Source organism: Brienomyrus brachyistius, chromosome 7, assembly GCF_023856365.1.
Source record: "Brienomyrus brachyistius isolate T26 chromosome 7, BBRACH_0.4, whole genome shotgun sequence".
NCBI classification, from domain to species: Eukaryota; Metazoa; Chordata; class Actinopteri; order Osteoglossiformes; family Mormyridae; genus Brienomyrus; species Brienomyrus brachyistius.
In genome coordinates, this window is record NC_064539.1 from 18,926,611 (window position 1) to 18,947,907 (window position 21,297).

General features: G+C 39.3%; 3 protein-coding genes across 9 annotated transcripts in view; 2 read left to right on the top strand and 1 right to left on the bottom strand.

Annotated features, from left to right (window-relative positions):
- sema4d (sema domain, immunoglobulin domain (Ig), transmembrane domain (TM) and short cytoplasmic domain, (semaphorin) 4D) overlaps positions 1-6,739 on the bottom strand; it is a 37,004-nt gene extending 30,265 nt beyond the window's left edge. Inside the window, exon 1 of one of the 6 annotated variants that reach the window (XM_049019721.1) lies at positions 6,421-6,623. The gene's annotated coding sequence lies outside the window, so the exon portion shown is untranslated. Of the gene's footprint in view, positions 1-4,137; positions 4,184-6,420 lie in introns of those variants that run through there. The other 5 variants (XM_049019722.1, XM_049019714.1, XM_049019718.1 and 2 more) reach the window with 5 other exon arrangements.
- bxdc2 (brix domain containing 2) overlaps positions 1-20,603 on the top strand; it is a 277,175-nt gene extending 256,572 nt beyond the window's left edge. For both annotated transcript variants that reach the window (XM_049019743.1, XM_049019742.1), the window contains exons 2-11: positions 15,112-15,288; positions 16,220-16,331; positions 16,868-16,911; positions 16,987-17,057; positions 17,820-17,869; positions 18,049-18,122; positions 18,427-18,477; positions 18,808-18,909; positions 19,822-19,950; positions 20,100-20,603. In XM_049019743.1, the coding sequence (XP_048875700.1) occupies positions 15,139-15,288; positions 16,220-16,331; positions 16,868-16,911; positions 16,987-17,057; positions 17,820-17,869; positions 18,049-18,122; positions 18,427-18,477; positions 18,808-18,909; positions 19,822-19,950; positions 20,100-20,342 (1,026 nt within the window). In that variant the 5' untranslated portion in view covers positions 15,112-15,138 and the 3' untranslated portion in view covers positions 20,343-20,603. The remainder of the gene's footprint in view (positions 1-15,111; positions 15,289-16,219; positions 16,332-16,867; positions 16,912-16,986; positions 17,058-17,819; positions 17,870-18,048; positions 18,123-18,426; positions 18,478-18,807; positions 18,910-19,821; positions 19,951-20,099) is intronic.
- Positions 11,297-14,165, top strand: rad1 (RAD1 homolog (S. pombe)). Its single transcript, XM_049019745.1, has 6 exons — positions 11,297-11,399; positions 11,808-12,035; positions 12,146-12,254; positions 12,925-13,183; positions 13,517-13,615; positions 13,732-14,165. The coding sequence occupies exons 2-6, from the start codon at positions 11,841-11,843 to the stop codon at positions 13,907-13,909; spliced, it is 840 nt and encodes a 279-aa protein (XP_048875702.1). The 5' UTR covers positions 11,297-11,399; positions 11,808-11,840; the 3' UTR covers positions 13,910-14,165.
- Positions 20,604-21,297: the final 694 nt, after the last annotated feature.

Consider the following 21,297-nt stretch of genomic DNA (forward strand, 5'->3'; position numbering starts at 1 on the left):
CATCTCTCTCCCTTGCTATCCACCGCTCTCTGCCACTGCCTAGCAATCAATTATTAAAGCCAGCCCGCCACAGGCAGCGAAGAGGAGGAGCGGACAGAAAGAAACGGATGACATCATATTCGGCCCGCTGTGACCATGGCGACAGCGTCATCTTGAGCAGATGCCAGCGTATGACGACGGGCTTCGTTCTGCTGCGAGCTTTGGGAAGCGAACATGGAGAAACATCACCCCCGGCCATCAATGCACACAACACTGGGGGAGGGATGTAGATATGGGGGGGTGGTGGTCTATTGTTTTCACGGCCCCACTGGACTCCTCGGCAGATTGAATGAAACGCTGTATTTCAAGCAGCCCCCGTTTCTGGGGGGGGGGGGGTGTGGTAAATCACATCATAGCCATAAGGTGTATGACTGTATCCTCTCCGGCTCCCTTCCCCCAGGGGGACATACTGCAAAATCCCTGCCTAAACTGCACAAAGAAGAATTTCTAGAGGCTTAGATCAAAACCTTCAGTTTTCCCTGGAATAGGGAAACGGAGCCAATTTGTTTCCCACTGCTAAACAGAGAAGGATTACAGTGCGAACAGCAGTATTCAGTCTGTACTGATGAAGAGCTGAGGTTCTATCACTGCTTTCAGAAGATAATATGAAACTGGCTACAAGAAAAACATTTACAGCAATTTTTATGACGACTTGAGTACCATCAAATTGTTTTTTAATTACTATAGTCATACTCTCAGACGATAAACTGGCTTTTGCCATGTTACAGTTGACTGGTTTAACTCTGCAGAGGTACAAACCAGTTCAGTATCCTGATGTATGTGTTTTTAGCTAATTCTCTCATATTGGCTTATGTATTAATTTCCTTTTTTTTGCAATGAAGACTAATTAACGTAAAAAAGAAACAATACTCAACCTAATTTAAACCTGAAAACGAAATAACTGGCTATAAAACTTGAATAATTAAAACTGCTCCCTATTCCCTATATAGTGCACTATGCAGTGCACCTGCCATTATGTAGTGATCAAATTCTCATTGCCAAATCTGGCTTACTACATAGCTCACAATAAATATCCATGATGCTCCGCAAACTACCATAACGCAATGTGAAAGCGCACATCTGTTAACTCGTTGCTTATAATGAACAATGCAATTGTAACTTTGTATATAAAGATAAGCCCTTTTTCTTAAAGATAACAGCAATCCCTTCAAAGAACAAAGTTGACATTTCATTTTTTTAATAAAATAGTAGAACAACATAATTTAAAAATAAATTATAGGCTTATACATCCATATTCACTTTATCGCTTAGATTCCATTTATGTTGTAGCTAGACGTTGAATTCACAAATGTCAGCTGTCAAAGGTTGCCTGGATACCAACACAGAGTGTCTTGGAATGTGGTGCCCGAACCCCCTGTCTTGTTTCACTGATTAATTCCCTATATAGTGAACCACATAGATTACCCTATGCAGGGAGTGAGTGAAAGAGTAAACCATTCTGAATACAGCCTGTGTTTTTCTATGGAGGTAAACCTAGAGAATAAGATAGTTAGGCTTCTTTTTAAATGTAGCTAATGCTTTTAAACCTGTCAATTATCAAACTCTTACTTTTTGTGTGTTTCAATGAAATAGGCAACACAGGCATACTCATTTTAAATAGGTTAGCATGTGTGTTTATGTATAAAGAGAACTGATCAGTTTACCATCGGCCTTGGCCCTGGGCGGGGGGTATCAGGCCTGCCTTTACCCTCATTCAAAACTCATTCAAGTTTTGACTGGTATGACAGGGAAAAATGCAATAGCTGAGTCTTTGTGTCGCAGTATGTGACTAGTCTAAATTCGATACCTGTTGCTAGTCAAAATGCATTGCATGGCACAATTATCCAAGGAACTTCTGACGTGCAAGTCGCATGCTAAATATACCAGCATATATCCAGACATTCATCTGATCTATCAGCACAAATTAGTTTTAACGTGGCTAATTTAATCATGCACTGCAAAGTATTAGCTACCCACCAACTAACCATTACATTCTTAATGGATCTATAAGAAGTATCTTCTTTTGCCATACGATGAGAGACATGCATTAAACTTTACATAATCTTATCGGTCTTTGATAATTCTCTGGAAAACAGACCATTTTGCATGCAATTACGAAACTGAGCAACTAAAAACAAATCTGTTCCACTGCAGACGAGATTATGCAAAATGCAGTGTTAATATGAATGTCCCAAAGGACCTCAGGACCACATTTAAGGATCTGCAAGACCATCATTGCAAATTGTCCATCTTAATACTACACGGATATGAGGCAAGTCAGACAGAAATAGCATTTATCATAGGAAACCTTTGCCCTTCAAAAATACTGCTGCTCTTATTAAATATCAAGAAAAAAAATTACTGGTTGGCACTGTTTGTATGTTTTTTGGAGAACATACCTCGGAGTCTGATTTTTTAGAGGCAGTGGATGTCCAGTGCTGAACCATGAATTAAAATAATAAAACAGGATATTCTGGAGGAGAACCTCAGATCTACATGTGTGAAGTGATGCCTAGAAGTTGTACGACAGCATGACTAAACATTCAAGAAAATAAACCAAACACGAGTAGCATTCTGCAAGCAAGATCAGGCATGAAGCAGAACGGTCCTTGTTTGCATTACTGAATGTAAACGATCACCACTGGACAGTGTATGACTGTTCCGTAATCGTGTTTTAAATAACAGATTTGGGTCATCCTCAAGACCATGTGACTAAATAAGAAATGCAAAAGGTTCACGTTGCAGAAGCAGAAGAACGTGATTTCATGCGCCGGTATTTTTTTTTTTATTCATTCAAAATTAAGCTAACAAGATTTGACAGACATATCTGTTAGTGTACATAACGGTTCAAATCTCTTTAGTTGAAACACAGAATCTACGTTTTACAGGGTAGTTTTTTAAATTTTCTGAACACCTTTGCCAATCTAGTCCGATTTATTCCATTTCTGTGGTTTAAAGATATGCTGCATTTCGGCTGCTGAATTATACCAGATCCATGGGTACAAAAAGGACAAAAAGCTGGATCTTAATTCCTGCAGCCCCTTTGAACAAATGACGGAAACAGACATGTTCCAGGGTTGCATTACACTTAATTGCAGGGGATTGAAACCCCCCCATTTTTTCCCTGTTGACCAAGCTTAATGTCTTGCACTGTATTCTGGTGGAGGTAGACTGTCACAAGATCCCCATCAAGCTCTCTGCTTCTCTTTTGCAAGCCTGAAAGCCCTTGGCAGGTGTAAACAAGGCTTCACTGTATTTGTTCTGTGGGAAAGTGCAGTCTAACACCCAGAGCCGCTAGCATTTCCCAATCCGTACGCTGGATATCCACTGTCTATTCCGGATTTCCCCCCCCCCCATTTCTAGTGGTTTGCTTCATCTTCTACAAATACACGTTAAACATAACAGATCTAAATAGACTGTTCATCCATGCTTCCATCTCCTAACCTCTTATCCTGATCAGGGTCAGAGAGAGGACATAAGGCTGGGATATACTGTAGACAGGATGCCAGACAGTCCATGGCAGGACGCACACACACACAGATACACTCTAAGAAATGCCAGTTAGTCTCGCTATGGACTGCAAGAGGACATCCTCATGCTAACTCTATAGGTCCTGCTAAGCTACCCTGGAAAAAAGAGCTGACATTTGAAATCTGATGACAACGATTTTAGCTGCAGATTGCTTTGGGTTTCACTTTATAAGTTCCCATCCATAAAATATTACTCTGAAAATAGTACAAATTACTGTGGCCAGTCCATCGCTAAGTTTCTTGTTGACAATAGGGCAAATGGAGAAAGGTGATCTTTGACAGAGATGGACCAGAAAGTCTCAGTCCTTTGCTAAGCAATGCTAAAACCACTTCTGTGCACTTCAAAGTCTTCATGATTTTAAGGTAACCATTTTATTAGATAAGCAGGCAATACTTTTAAGATTGAAAACAAACTTCATAACTGCAAGCTATAATGTGGGCAAGTGATTCAGAGTCCATACAACCAACAGCATGCTTTTTTGGCCTCTCCGTCCCATGCAAAATTAATGAAATCATAGCAGCAAACCAGGCCATCATTCCACATCATGTAAGGAAGACCCAAAGTCACCTTCAACTCTTCCAATAACGGCAGTCTTTCATTTCACTCTTCCTAACGAAGCCATTACCTTGGCACTGAGCCAAGGGTCGTGAGTCTAGTACACCTGATCCTAAGGCGAGAGATACAGACTGGCTGAAATGATTATCATGCAAAACAATAAGAAGAAAATAACGTTCTCTCTACAAAACTGGGGCTACCAGGGTGTACCCCTGGAGATTGGGTTACCCACATAAAGCGTGGGTGGGGGTGAGAGGACCAATGCAGTATCATTACAATGCATTGTAAACATGCAGAACTGCATTTTTTCCAACAATATACTGCAGTGTTTCACACACTGATCCACACAGGATATAATCTGCATGTTTTTGTTATTTTTTGGTGCATTGTTCTAACCGAAAGGTTCTCTTTCCCGTTAATATGCAACCACAAATGCAATGTGAAATAGCCTATTTTGCAATTACACCTCATATATCAGTCCAGGTTATAATCCATGTATTTGAACACAAGTCAAGTCAGTATATTTAAACAGACTGGACAAAGGCAGTTTTTTCGGCAATGTTTCTCTGTGTGGCTTTGGTGATTCTCACAATGCTTAATGATACCTAACCCTATTCTTTGCAGATAGCATTTGTTGTCAGCTATGCGTTTCATTGGTTACTCTTTGGAATGAAAGATCGTGTCAAAGAGTTATGATGTGAAGAGGAAACACTGGCTTTCATCAAGGATACATAAACGGTGAGAAGTATTACTCAAGCCCGGTTTTGTTTAAACAGACATTAATAAAACGATCTGCCAGTCTGACAATTTCCCAGGCATCAAGAGACAGAGAGAAGAGATATGTAGAGATAAAGGAACACGCACACTAACACCACATACCACCAACATTTGTAACATTACCTCTCAAAACTTCCAGAAAGTTCATTTAACAATTGCATTTTTTGCTATATTTCACAGATATGTGTGTGAACGATGTACTTCAGCAAGTACATCACATTAGCCATGTAAAGTTACACCATAATAACGCTGTTGCATTCAATGTCAATGTACTTCAATATCTCCCATGTGGACAGCAGACAACTACTGACACTAAGCTGAATTCCCACTAGTTATCGAGTTTCCTATCCAAGATTAAAGCAGACTGAAGCTGTTACCGGGTAAATATGCATTATTGTTCATACAAACAATTTTTAGCAATAATTACAGCCAATATTATACAGAGCAATCACCATGACAAAGACTATGACACCGTCTACATTGTCTATGACTAGCGCCATATAAATAAGGCATTTAGAATATGTTTATAGCCAGACAATACTTTCGTACTACATTTTTACAAGTGACAGCAATTCGGACAGACACAGCTACAAAGCTAATAAGACAGACAAGGTCAATGAGGTTGCCATTCAGTCAAATCAGAAGAACTAAGCCAATTTAGGACGATAAATTACATAGTAATGTCTCGAAGAAAATAATAAAGTGAATTCATTATAAGTACGAAAACAATTGAACATGTTAACTGGTGACTTTAACATTAAAACTCCATCTGCGATACATTAAATTACTCTTCCAGTAAACAATTCATTCAAATTTCTGGATGACTTCTAAAGTCCAGCACAGATTTGTGTACGGCGGTTTAAATATCTTTGCACACCAGTGAAAAGAAGTAGATTGTTGTCGGGATCTGATTTAATCTCAGACGCGAATCGAGCTCCTTGCGCAGTCACACGCTACTTTTACTTTATTTTATGAAGGTGGTTTAACACCCTTTTAGATTAAAAGGCTTTAGAGAACGTTTTCGCATGGCTGGCCGTCCCTATGACACCCCGGTTGCCCGTGTACCTATAAAAATACTGGTAGATTAATTCTATAAAAGTTTAGAAGCAGCCTAGAAATATTGCGATAAATTTAAACTGCGGTGATTCCCGTGCATTCGTCAACTTTTACTCAAGCAATATATTCTGTAACATAAGATAAAACACTGGCTTCTTAACAACTGGGAAAAATAAAACGTTTAAGACTAGTCTCAAAGCTATCCATTAGTGGTAAAAATACATTCTTGTTAATATTCCAATCTGGTTTAGGAAACTGCAGAAACTGCGCACGCTATTTAAAAAGCGGATGAAAACGAAAAAGACGCGGACTAACCTGTAGTATCTAAACAAGTGCATGATCAAACTTCAGCTACGGGCACCACACAAACATAAGGCTGGGATTCTTCCAAAGCCATTGTTCAAAAACTTTTCAACAACTATTATCACACATGAGCTACACGGCGCAATAAACAACACTTACTTAACAGTTTTTTTCCCTCCTGGTTGATCCTAGAAAATGAATAAGGCAGCAGTTTGAGCGTGAGAAGTTTCTCTCAGCATGGCGGCTGCAATGCTGTTGCTGCTCCTGTAAAAAAGCTGGGATTTGAACACAGAGCAAAGGAGGGACGGAACGGAACGAGACGAGACGAGACGGGACGGGACGTAGAGGAAAGGTATCTGCATTTCCCCACAGGCAAGCAATCTCCGTTTATTGGTGTTTCAGCGTCATGACATTGTGGAGCCTCAAGCACGCTTCAAAAGGCTACATTTCCGATCGATTGTGTCTTATGCACCAATATTTACTTTTGTTTGAAGTAGCAAAATAAACACTAGATGAATGGACAAAGGATGAATGGAAATTCAGTAGAACGATAATATTTTGAAATGTTATTATGTTAAAAGGCATTCATCATTGGTCACCATTAATCATTTTTGATTCATTGAGTATTTTTAAATGTACATGATAGTGACGGGCTACCGAAAATACAAACTGATATATTGATATTTGTTTTTGTCATATAGACATTCAACAAATAAATGTACTATTTAAAATGACTTGTTTCATAATATTTGCAGCTTGCTTCAAAACCACTGAAGTTAATATGGTTATTATATATTGCCATTTAAGCAATGCACAGAGATTATTTCCCGAAACAACAACTTAAAGAAAAACTGAGTGTTAATTTGGTAAATGGTAAATCTCATTGCCAGTTATTTCTACTTGGTTAAAAGAAAACTAATCTAATTGAGAAGCCTGAACTGCTTAACATTTTATTTATTTTAAAAAATTAGGAAATACAAAATGACAAAAAAAAATATCCTAAAATGAGCTGAAATCCTGCTTCTGATTACTGAAACCTTGATTATGGACGGTTTGTCAGCAAGTCCAACATGTACCTCCAGATTTTATTATCTATTTCAAGTGTTATCGCACAGGATTTCATCTTTAAACTGTGGTGACCATGACGGCTCTGAAGACTCCAGTCATGGGTACCGCAAGGAAACATTCAAAAACACTGAAGCATGTCATCCCTCCACAAATCCCGTATGACCAACCTAACTCCCACAGTGCTTTTCGGGGTGAGGGGAATCTTACTCTCCACAAGTGCCTCTTAAAAGTGTTTAACATCAAGTTTCGCCTCCCTTTCACAAGCCTGAAATATTCAGGTAATTGAAAACAAAGTATGTTTCATATGTGGAAGTAAAACACAGCCACAGTGGGAACAAAATGTTAAGACAAACATCTTTTTATACATCAGCAATGTGAACATGAAGAAGAGGAGACATGATGAAACTGTAACTTATGGGGATCGCATGTGTCATGTACCATGTTATACTGGTATGTTATAGCTGGTTTAGGGCATTTTGTTGAATTTACATAAGTCCAGTGCAGTTCCTCAGTTTGATTTGTTCCATTTTTAGATGTTAACCTGTCCCGTCCCGCCCCCCCCCCCCCCCCTTCCTCAGTTGTTGGGGAAGCAAGTTTAACCAAATGTATGAGACAACTTTCTCAAAGTGAATATCAAATAATTCCCTCAGGTTTCTTTACATCTTCTGTACTTCATTATTGTGTTTTTTTCCTAAATACTGCAGTAATAGTCATCACTATATTATCTGCAGGGGCGGCATGGTGGTGCAGTGGTTAGCACTGTTGCCTCACACCTCTGGGACCCGGGTTCGAGTCTCCGCCTGGGTTACATGTGTGTGGAGTTTGTATGTTCTCCCCATGTCGTCGTGGGGTTTCCTCTGTGTACTCTGGTTTCCCCCCACAGTCCAATAATTACTGTGCTGTGGCTAATTGGAGTTGCTAAATTTCCCATAGGTGTGCATGCATGAGTGAATGGTGTGTGAGTGTGCCCTGCAATGGGCTGGCCCTCCATCCTGGGTTGTTCCCTGCCTCATGCCGATTGCTTCCGGGATAGGCTCCGGACCCCCCGCGACCCAGTAGGATAAGCGGTTTGGAAAATGGATGGATGGATGGATGGATATTATCTGCAGTTTCCGCATCTGATATTCATGTGAGAACATGTCACTGCAGTGTACTGCGTATTTCATATGCATCTCACCCAAATCTTTAAGGTGTATTAGCACTTCTTTTTTTAGCTTGAGCACTACAAATAGACCCGGTGAGACCCAGTTTGCCAATTTTTTCACTGAATGATATGAAAGGTTCCATACATGCACATTCAGATCCAGACAGTAGTAATCATAACTGTGGAAATACATAAATTATTTCAGTGAATGAAGTAATGTTGTATCATTATATATGAAATAGAATCCATCCATCTTTGAACTTCTTATCTAATGTAGTATCACTGTGAGCCTGACGTCTAACCCAGGAAACGTAGGGCACAGGACAATGGATCTCACCCCAGAAGGGATGCGAGACTAAAACTAGCATGGAAAAAGCTAAAAATATATATTGAAGGGAAAAAAAATACATATTGTTCGTTTGTTTCGTTTTTCTTTTTAGGAGCGTCTAGTCTTTAGCTAGAACATCGTTCTGTTTGCCACCAGGTCCTTCAAGTACTAAGTAAATAACTTCTATAAGCCTGTAACAAAAGTTACAGTTGAGTGTCGGATGTCACTGTACGGATTTACAGACAGCCGGTATGGGCAGAACAGGAATGCCTGCTCCAGAGTCAAAGGCAGGGGCTGTATGAAATATACTCTGGAGTATTGTACACATACTCACAAGACCCTGGCCATACTGAGGTGTTACTACAGCCTAGGGGTTCAACGCCCTTATACTGCTGTAAATTACCAAATGTCAATCTCTACAGAAAAAGACAAACAACTCGTGATGATTGACAGTAAATTAGAATGTATATGATGGAATTCTGCCCCTCAGACACAATTGCAACTATTATTGCCCATATGTCTATAGCTAGTACATATGGTAATGCATTATAGCCAAAGGGTTATATTATTTATTAATGTTGGATTAATTTGAAAAGTAATTATATTTTTGAACAACGTAAAGTTATTTATAATAAGGTATATGGTTGGCTAATTAATTTATTCATTGTTTATATGCCTTTGGTTCCTGATGGGTGATATTTCAGTCGTTTTGGTGTGTAATGCAATTCTGATATAGCTGTAATACACATAAATGTGCAAAAGTGCATTGTTTCTATAACCCATGACTAGCGCCTTAAGAGAATCTTCAACAGAATGTTCCCTGCTCTCTGACTGGAATCAGTTACAGTTATTATAAATAGTTTGCTGCTAGAATTATGCCACAGTCACTCTTGGTATCCCAGATATGAACACTAGACCAGCAACTGATGTCTCATGGCTGCAGTCATGTCATGTCTGAGATTTCCAAAAACGACAATCTACAATGGAGCATTTATTTTGGCACACATTGTAAGGAAAACAATCATATTAAAACAGATATGTAATAAACAATTATTTTATATTGCTGAATTGCATTAATGTCCAAAAAGAACCAAGTAAGAGCATAAAATCTGCAGACTTAGTCTAAAGGAAATTTTTTTCTGGGAAGACAGAGCATATTGGAGGAAGAAAGTAAGACATACATGACAACAATTGTACATATATTTATTGCATGTATGACAGAGAAGAAGTCGAAAGGTTATAAAGAAACCAGGATGATTTTGTCAAGAAATCTGCAAAGAACTGAATCCACTATTCCCTCTAGTGGCAGATTTTTGTTGTTGATGGTGCCATCTGGACAACGAAACCTGGGAATATCAGTGATCGTAGCTGTAAAAAAAAGGAAAGAAAACGGTGGCAGCCAAAGCATATGTGGTTCTCTAAGCAAGCTTCCGGGGTTGGTGACAGCAAATCTTGTCAACTGTGGAAAGTTGGCAGCTCCACAGAAAATGCCGCCCTCATCAATTGTCTATCTTGGCCTTGTAAGAATCCACCGCTGGAAAAAAAACCCTGCAGTTACAGAGCTCCAGCTAAGTTTAATTCTGAGTCTGAAGAAAAGTAATTTCCTATTTCATTACTGCACAGATAGGGATACATTTGGCTTAAAATCCTATCTTCCGAAACTTCCACATAAAGAAAGTGAGATATTTTATTCATTTACCTTGTTGCTACAATTACGTTTTTCAGCACATTTCAGCATAAAAAAAGAAAAGCTGACAATGGAAACCTACTTTTATAAGATTTTGACTGCTACTGCAACCCCGAGTTCCCTATTATGGTTGCGGTGATGCTGGATAATAATCCTAATTGGAGAGCATGATTCCATGCCAGATTTCCAGAGGAAAATACATTACAGATGTACAGTATGCGATACTCAATTAAGCAGCATGACTGCAAAGCACCAACACTCAAAAACAAGCCCATATTTCAGCAACACTGTGCAAATAATAAGATCGACAAATATATCAGTACCTCACAAATGCAAAGTGTGTTACTTATACAACACAAAGGAACTGAATAAATGCCGTACACTTATTAATATGTGATGCTAATCCGTGTCAACAAAGAATGACATTTTCTATACATTCTGTTCGGTGGTTGCACCCACATTTTTGCTAAGAATAAACAATCCAAAATCTATAAGAAGATACAGAAGAAAAATACAGACATATCTGTCTGTAAAACTACAAGAAAAACAATGTATCGTCACATGAATTGTATCTCATCTGCAATGTGAAATAAAAGACTGGGCTGAAATATTGCACAACCGAGATTCTGTTCTGCGTAAGTCGTTATGCAGTATGGATGAAATATACGAATTTTTACCCTAACGTCTCTATATGTAATGCAGTCTTCATAATTAATTACGCTTTATTGAAAGAAATGCATATTGCCCTAGAGGCAGGGCTTTTATTTTGTAAAATAAATAAATAAATAAATAAAAATGACCCTTCAAACGGAAGTACTTTCAAACGTCCGGTGGCGCGTACCATCGATTAGATGAACGGTGGGAAAAATATTTATTAGGCTACTTTAAAATAGTATTCACCCTTTTTGCGAGTAAGTAAAATTAATTATCGCTTTTTCCTTGTATTTCGAGATGTAGTTTTGTGGTAAGATTTTATACCAATTTGTATTCTGATTTAATTTAATTGACCTGACAGGGTTGCCAACTTTGGTCAACTGGCTGGAGATTTTTAATTTGAGGCTGGTCTGTGCATACAAGCACAGGCATTTAGATGTATGTAACACTGTTATTTCCTTGTAAATAGTTTGTTTATAAAGGAGTAATAATAATTTTCCGTAAGATTTCTTGCTTGTGAGTCTGAAATCGTGAGTGTCACTGTTAACGTGGGAAACTACAGCATCGAGTGGCAAAATATGTAGGATACCTACACAGCCAATGCTGCCGCATTCACCCCACAAACTTTATCTTGCTATATGAATAACATTATTCTTTATGCACAGTTTCTCATGCTGGGCCAGTGTCACTAGTGGAGCATGCCCCTGTCCACTCAGTCTGACGAGGGTGATGGTCAGTACGTCCTGGTCGCAAGTTTGGACAATGTCAGGAACCTTTCCAACATCTTAAAAGCCATCGCCTTTAAGGATCATGCTCTGTTTAACGCTACACCGAACGGGTTAAAGGTGACAGTGGAAGATTCCAAATGTCTGCAGGCCAACGCTTTCATACAGGTCGGTATTAAATCAGCAAAATGGATCGCATTGACGAAGGGCTGCTCGTCGCTCTTGTTTTCAGAATCACTGACTGAAGAATTATATTACGTATTTTATGTCTTTTACAGTCAGAAATTTTCCAAGAATTCACCATTCAGGAAGACTCTGTGAGTTTCCAGGTTAATCTGACAGTACTCCTGGACTGTCTAACTATATTTGGAGGAAGTACTGTACCAGGTATGCTTTAATAATACAAAACCAGTATAACAGCAAAATGCGCACTCTCCTTGTACTAAATAAATGAAATTTAAATAAAAGGTTTTATATTTTTTCTCAGATGTAGATGCCCTCATAAGGATCGTTTATCAAATTGTTTGTGTATTTGTATGTATTTTTAATGTGCGCTCAGTGGCCAGTTTATTAGGTAAACCTGCCTATGAATGCAGTCTGCTTCTGAATACAGCAGGCTGCAGATGAATCCATGTAGCACATGGACAGGATCAAGAGGTCCGGTTACTGTTTGAATAAGCATTAAACCAGCTGAAATCTGTGTGATATAGCCTCTCTTTAATGTGGTGTTATTGTTGGTGCCAGAGATGTTGGTTTCAGCTTCTTCCTGGGATTTTTAACACTACAGGGTGCAGGATTTACAGATAATGTTGCAATAAACAAATGAATAATAATGAAAAAATTATAATAATCTATGAGGCAGTTCTGTGGGCAAAACATCTTGTTAATGAGAGGTCAGATAAGACTTGTTAAGATAGTGGTTTTGGAAGCATAGCTGAGTCCTACTCGGTACTAAATAGATGTTCCTTATTAAGTGGCTACTGAGTGTATCTATTGAACAAAAGATTTCGGCATTTTTAGTGTCGGGTTTGATTGTTCTTACTTTTTTGTATCAAAGGAGTCACGACTGCCCTGAGGCTGTGCTACAATGGCTATGGCTACCCATTGAAGCTGTTTCTTGAAGAGGGTGGTGTAGTTACTGTATGTAAAATCAACACACAGGAGCCAGAGGAACCAATAGATTTTGAGTTCTGCAGCACTAATGTCACCAACAAGGTGATCTTGCAGTCTGACAGCCTGAGAGAGGCCTTTTCTGAGTTGGACATGACAAGCGAAGTTCTTCAGATCACCATGTCCCCTAGTCAACCCTACTTCAGGTTGTGCTTTTTTCTGTACTGACCCCTACTTCGTGTTATAGTTTTTGGACATTATTTTGTGTGTGTATGTGTGTGTAGTATTTTTTCCTGATTTCAATTCACTTTTCATTTTCAGCTTAAGACATTCTGTTAAATTACGTACTACAGGAATTTTCAGCATGCAATATCATTGAAGTAGTTTATGTTGTGCGTGATAGGCTACAGTTTTGCAATTTTGCAGTTGAATGTTTCTGAAAATTTCACAACTGAACAATTGCAGAACTTAGGTTGTGCAGTTACAAGTCGCATGTGAATTCAAAAAGTTATTTTTTTTTATTTGTCATCCGTCTATAGACTTTCTACATTTGGGAATTCAGGTAATGCTCACTATGACTATCCGAAGGATTCTGACATGATGGAGCTCTTTCAGTGTACAAAGACTCAGACAAACAGGTCAGTCGCACATTTTTCCTTATTAATAAAGGTAGATTATTTTTTTGTCACCAATGTAGTAACTACAACCATAAACATTTGCATGGTTTTAATACCACTGTTATTCCACTTTCCAGATATAAAATGTCTCTCTTGAAACCCTCAACGAAGGCATTGGCTCTGTCCTGCAAAGTATCAGTACGGACAGATAGCCAAGGGTTCCTGTCTCTGCAGTACTTGGTGAGAAATGATGACGGACAGATCTGCTTTGTGGAGTATTATTGCTGCCCAGATGAAGATGTTGAAGAAGAATAATCATTCGCTAAAGAATAGTTTGTCTTTATAACAAACAGATACATTTTTTCTTCTTGCATAATATTGCACATAGAATTCATATTGAAATACAACCTTTAATTTTTTTCTTATATGTGATATATGAGGTCATGTTATTTTTATGTACTTGGAAATGTGTAACGACTTGCCGGCACAGCTATACGCTGCTTTTCACTGCAATGTCTGTCTGTGTTTGTACTATTCTGAAGTGTTTTTAATAAAATCCAGAAAACATAAACTGGGCATAGGTTAATTTATTTACGACTGAAAATTAGGTTTCCTGCTTGGTTTGCTTTAAACAAGTGTTTGCAAAGACCATTGCTAGGAGGAAGGAGAACTAAAAGAAATGGCAAAAAAGCTTTAAATGATATGATGTAAAAAAAAAATAGAATTCATAATTGAAATAACATTTAACGGTGCTCATGGGAAACGATGTTGGAGTTTGATACTGGAGGGGGAGGGGAACAAAACTTAATTATTAAAAAGGAGGGTCTATTTATTGGGCATTCCTGCACCCCTTTTTAGAGATTTGGGCAATGGAATCATCCATCCATTTTCCAAACTGCTTATCCTACTGGGTCGTGGGGGGTCTGGAGCCTATCCCGGAAGCAATGGGCACGAGGCAAGGAACAACCCAGGATGGGGGGCCAGCCCATCGCAGGGCACACTCACACACACCATTCACTCACACATGCACACCTACGGGCCATTTAGCAACTCCAATTAGCCTCAGCATGTTTTCGGACTGCGGGGGGAAACCGGAGTACCCGGAGGAAACCCCACGACGACATGGGGAGAACATGCAAACTCCGCACACATGTGACCCAGGCGGAGACTTGAACCCAGGTCCCAGAGGTGTGACGCAACAGTGCTAACTACTGCACCACCATGCCGCCCCCCCAAACTGACCAGGAACTGTAAAATGAAATATAAACAAACATTGCTTGTTGAAGGAGTATGAAAGCAGTTCAAAGTTTTGGAAAATGTTCTTCTTCTACTCAGCTTTTACTGGACACGGCCTTCTTTGAGAATGAATAGGAACGGTTTTGATTCCACTGTACCACCATGCCGCCTCGCAATGGAATCAGAAAGCGCCAAATTGATTTATGCCCCCCAGGACGCTTGGTGGCGCTCTCCTACGCACCGGGTCTCCATAAGTAGACTACGTGGTGGAAGCGTGGTACTGTTTCCACGTGAAGCGGTTTTTCAAGATGTCGCCGTTCAAGCGAAAACGTGCAGGAGGTAGCAGGGGCACAAATGCTTCTAAAAAAGTAAGATTTATAGGAAGTGTAAATGAAAATACGTCTGAGGATGAACAAAAGCAGGAAAATGAGTGCAGCATCCCGGCACCGGTTTCAAAGGTAAGTGAATCATACTGCTTAATGTGATCAGTGGACTTGTGTCAGGGTATTGGTATTTTCCAGTGTTTCTTCGAAGTTTATAATGTGAACATCATATTTGAGTGGTTTTTGCTCTCTCATGTGCAGTCAGTTAACTGCAGTATTCATTTGTGGAAATTGAGGAAACGCTAGCTTGCAAAAGTAATAAAATAGCAAGACCGCTGTGTTTGGACATATACAGAGGTTGACATATACCGCAAATGATGTATGGATTAGCATATAAAGGTTAAAATGCACGATAATTCCTTGCTAAGATCGGCGAAAATGCACATAAAACACGTACGGATTTACGCTGTTACAACAATCGATTGCTTCACGTATCCCTTTTAAAGGTGAATGTATATTTGCGTACCACTTATCTATGTCAATCCCGGGACACACAGTTTTTTTCCCCCCGTTACCTTCTCTCGTCTTGTAACAGTAAGAAATCTGTGAGGCAGTGATGTTTATGAAGGTCAGAAAGAAGCTTTCTACAGCTACCTGAAAACACACACACACACACACACACACACACACACACACACACACACACACACACAAAGTTATCTTTCTGTAGAGCGTCCATTCATTTCTATATGCAAAACCCAAATCCCAATTATGACAACATTAACAATAAATAACCAAACGTTTTAGTTTTTTTTACTTGCTTTCACAGATTTTTATAAAATTGAGTTTTCCTATTGGGGGACTGAAAAAATGTCCCCGCAAGGTAAAAATAATCACATTGGGATGAAATATTTGGTCAACTCAATGTAATGTACACATGAGCGCGCTCTCTCGCTCTCTTTCCCCTTCATGTCTAGTCTAATTTTACATTGTGAGCTGAAATATATTGTTTTTTAATTTAATATTGTTTATTCAGGTTAATATTTTCTCCCTTTTCCTTAATCAGGGAAAATGGAAAAACAAAGAGAGGGTGCTTGTGTTCTCTTCCCGAGGTATCAATTTCCGAACCCGGCACCTCATGCAGGACCTAAGGACCATGATGCCTCATTCCAAAGCAGGTAGCCTAGGCTGGTATGCGTTGCCCGTTGGGTGTGTGTGTCGCATGCGTTGCCCGGTGGGTGTGTGTGTGTCGCATGCGTTGCCCGGTGGGTGTGTGTGTGTCGCATGCGTTGCCCGGTGGGTGTGTGTGTGTGTGTGTGTCGCATGCGTTGCCCGGTGGGTGGGTGGGTGTGTGTGTGTGTGTGTCGCATGCGTTGCCCGGTGGGTGTGTGTGTGTGTCGCATGCGTTGCCCGGTGGGTGTGTGTGTGTCGCATGCGTTGCCCGGTGGGTGTGTGTGTGTCGCATGCGTTGCCCGGTGGGTGTGTGTGTGTCGCATGCGTTGCCCGGTGGGTGTGTGTGTGTCGCATGCGTTGCCCGGTGGGTGTGTGTGTGTCGCATGCGTTGCCCGGTGGGTGTGTGTGTGTCGCATGCGTTGCCCGGTGGGTGTGTGTGTGTCGCATGCGTTGCCCGGTGGGTGTGTGTGTGTCGCATGCGTTGCCCGGTGGGTGTGTGTGTGTCGTCTCCAAGTCACTCTCTTTTTCTCTCTCTTCACAGATTCAAAAATGGATCGAAAAGATAAACTTTTTGTCATAAATGAGGCAAGAATAATCTTTTATGGTTATTATTTATCTTAGAGCTAGTACTTTTAATGGTAATTTTTGTTTTCTTTTCAGGTATGTGAGATTAAAAACTGCAATAAGTGCATATTTTTTGAAGCAAAAAAGAAAGAAGACCTATACATGTGGTGAGTGCCATTTCATTACACAAAGTTTGTTTGCTCATTTTGTGCACATTGAGTTTTTGATTTATCTTAGTAACTTTTAATTGAACTAATTAGATAGTAAATTACTGAATCTGGCATGTCAGTCCCTGAGACGCCATCTACAGGGAACTTAATGAACTACATGTTGCAGAATAAGAACACAATTTGAAGTAATTTCACCTTAAGTTACTGAGAGATCCATTGAATTTAAACAAAATAAAGTGCACAGTATTTATTTGATTTTGAGATCTATATAATGTGTGGACCATTTGGGTCAAGAACATTACTGCAGTTTTTAAACGAACTGAATACCTTGTAAACAGTCGCTACCCAGCAAATACTGTGCAGTTATTGCTGCAAAAAGGGGGGGGGGTCACACCAGATTCTGAAATGAAAGATTTAGATACTTTTGCCACTGACAGATATGTAATATTGGATCGTTTTCCTCAAATAATTGACCAAGTGAAATATTTGTCTCATTTATTTGACTGGGTTCTCTCTGTCTACTTTGAGGACTTGTGTGAAATTCTGATGATGTTTCAGGTCATATTTATGCAGAAATGTAGACAATCCTATAGGAATGACAGACGTTCAAGCACCACTGTTTGTGTTGGCGTGTCTGTGTGACACGCAATGGACCAGCATCCCATGTAGGATCTGTGTTTAGAAGATGAACAGATTGATGGGTGATGAAGTCCCCAATTTGCTTTAATGAATTTAAGCGATTCTACTTTTCTTTTATAGGATTTCTAATGTCCCCCATGGACCTTCAGCAAAGTTTTTGGTTCAGAATGGTGAGTCCCCCCCCCCCCCCCCCCAGTTACGATTTAACAGTAAATGGTTTGATAATTTGGACAGCAAACATTTAGTGTGAATGTTGTATTTAAAATTTTCTCTTTGAAAGATGTGTATATATATATATATATATATATATATATATATATATATATATTTTTTTTTTTTTTTACTCAAGTTCATACACTGGCTGAACTGAAGATGACGGGAAACTGTCTGAAAGGGTCAAGACCGCTGCTTTCGTTTGACCCCGTAAGTCACATGTCTGATTCCTGTCCTTATACTGGGTTTTTAGTCCTGCTAAGAATAAGGGTTGTGTGAATGTTTCTCTGCTTTTCGTTCGTTCAGCTGAGAAGTCCAGAGGTGAAATTTGTATATACATTACTTATCTTGTTCATAGAATTGTGAGCATGTTGTGTGAAGTGATCTTGTTTATATGATTTGCATACTGATACATGTATGGTACATTTTTTAGTGGCAGTGTGGTATTATGTTTCATGTATGAGTGCTTTCGCATATTATGTTAGGTGATAATTCCTATTTTTCCTCTATGCAGAAATTTGACAAGGAGCCCCACTATGCATTATTGAAGGAGCTTTTCATTCAGGTTTGAGGAAATTATCGCTAATACCCTTGTTTTTTCAGCAGATTTGCTTTGGTGATTTAACACAAGGCCGTCTGCATATGCTGGGTTGTAGTTTGTGCCAGAATCTTGTCCCTGTAATTAGCAGAGTTGATTTCTAATGTAGTATTTTCCTCTCACTGTGCTCTGAAAGTGTATTAGTGAGCTGGAGAACCAGTGAGAAGTATTAAACTGTACTGCAACAATGAATGTTCAGGTGTATAAATGGTACCATAACTGTGTGGGTATATGTATCCTAAACTCTGTTTACAAAGTAAAAGGCTTGTTCAATTAAATTGTGTTTTTTCTTTGTAGATCTTTTCCACGCCTCAGTATCACCCTAAGAGCCAGCCTTTTGTGGACCACATATTCACATTCACGATAGCGGACAACAGGATATGGTTCAGGAATTACCAGGTCGGTTGTCTTCCTCCTGTCCTATTTATAAGAGCATGTAAATAACATGTTGATGGTCCTTGACATTGGGGACAGTCACAGAAACACTGCAACCAGTGTTTCTTAAAAGAAAAAAAAAACACTTAACCAAAATCTCATTTAAAATATTTGAAATGATCTAACTGTGTTTTGGAACAACCTCCCAATTTTAAAAATGTCTTTAATTTGTTTGCTGGCTCAGCACCAGATTTTTATCAACGTCATCAGACACATGGAAATGTCTATAAAATTAGAAAATACTATATTTCCCGTTTCTCACAGAAGCCATTGTGTTTATCCTCAGTTGCTTGTAACATATGCAATGTAAATTTAAATTAACTTTATCTTATATTTCACACATCTCTGGCATATCATTGATTATGGTGTTTACGCATTATGATTGTGACATGCAACATATTAAATAGGTATGAAATAAGTTTTTAATATTTATCAGAGCTAGAGTGATCTCAAAGCATCTAGGACAATGTTTCCCAGTCCAGTCCTCGGGGAACCCCAGACAGTCCACGTCTTTTGCTCCCTCCCAGCTCCCAGCTAATCAGGAACACCGAATTCCTGCCACAGGTGCACTGGGAGCTGATTGGAAGCAAAAACATGGACTGTTCGGGGTTCCCCGAGGACTGGACTGGGAAACACTATCTAGAAGAACAAGAAAGTGTTAAAGGGGTCCTCAGAGTTTTAGCTGCCGACAATTTTATTTTTAATTTTTTTATAAATGTCTGATGTTGACAATTCAGGGCACAAGTTCAGTCGACTAGAAAGTATATTAAAATTCTTTAATTGTAACTTTTGATACTCATGAAATTTGCTAAACTACCTATACATAGTAATTATGATGTTTAATTCTACCTTACCTACTGTTTTTGTGTCCCACAGATCATTGAAGAAGATGCAGCTCTGGTGGAGATTGGGCCTCGTTTCGTCCTCAACCTCATCAAACTATTCCAGGGCAGTTTTGGTGGGCCCACACTCTATGAAAACCCTCACTTTCAGTCTCCTAATATGGTAAGATGAAAATAACGTGATTTCTATAATTACTGCATTATTCATTTCATAGCAAATCTACTCTGCTTTCAGTGAGGTGTTGTTCTATAAACAGAAGTCTGCATTAATTTTATTTTTTTTAATCTGCTTTTCACATTAAAATCGTCCAGCACCGTCGCTTGATTCGACTGGCCACAGCTGGTAAGTTGCGGGAAAAGCAGATGGTGAAAGAACTGCAGAAGGTGAGGAGGTTAGAAGAAAAACAGCCGGTGACCAGGGATGTCACAGATGAGGTTTTTGCGACACCTGCTGAGGAGAAGCCTGATGAAATTGAGCTAGAGGCCCCTCCACCAAAATCAGCGAAGAAGAAGGAGTTCAAAAGGAAAAGGATGCAGAGGCTCAGGATGCGGTGAACTGTTGTCTCTAATGTACAGCTTTTGGAGAACAGATCTTTACATAAAAAAGATTGCTGGGCGCAATGCATGATGGTCATTTCACCTATCCCTGGTACTTTACATCATGTTTAAGCTAAATAATGTGCTTTCCTGAAAAGAATAGAGGGTAAAACCATGTGTGTTCAGCTGCTGTCATGCCCAGTATCGGCAAAGTTCAGTCTTTCTACACAGAAAAGTTTTGTCCCTTGCAAAAATCTTTTAAAATAAATTTTAATTGAATTTTGTTTTAATTTTTTTTGTTACACGAAAAGTACTGGGGCTATACCGGACGTACGTGTATGATACAAAATGTAACACTTGATGAACACTTTATTAGGTACACCTGTTCAACTGGTCTTTGGCTGATTAGATATTTGCTTCAATCATGTCAGCAGCACAGTGTATAAAATCATGCAAATTCATGTCAGTTCAGTTAATGTACACATCAAACACCAGAATGGGGAAGAAAGGTGATTTAAGGACTTTGAATGTGCCATGGTTGTTGGTGCCAGGTGGGCTGGTTTGAGTATTTCAGAAACCGCTGGAGTTTTCACGTACAACCATCTCTAGGGTTTATAGAAAATGGGTCAAAAAGGAGAAAACAGTGAGCAGTGGTTCTCTGGGCAAAATTGCCTTGTTGATGGCAGAGGTCAGTGAAGAATGGCCAGACTCGTTCAAGCTGATATAAAGGCAATTAACTCAGACACTCAGTACAACCGAAATATGCAAAAGGGCGGTAAGTCTCGATTTCTGCTGAGACATTCAGATTGTAGAAACAGAATTTAGTATAAACATCCTACCTTGTATGAAAAATTCAGTCTGGTGTAGGTGGTGTTTAGTGTGGGGGATATTTTCTTGGCACACTTTGGACTCCTTAGTACTAAATGAGCATCGTTTAAATGCCATAGCCTACCTGAGTATTGTTGCTGACTAT

Bases quoted from the DNA above. Each gene is read 5' to 3' on its own strand.
- rad1 (XM_049019745.1), top strand. From the start codon at position 11,841: ATGCCCCTGTCCACTCAGTCTGACGAGGGTGATGGTCAGTACGTCCTG. The intron at 12,036-12,145 runs GTCGGTATTAAA...TGTCTTTTACAG, and splicing joins AGGCCAACGCTTTCATACAG to TCAGAAATTTTCCAAGAATT. The intron at 12,255-12,924 runs GTATGCTTTAAT...TTTGTATCAAAG, and splicing joins TGGAGGAAGTACTGTACCAG to GAGTCACGACTGCCCTGAGG.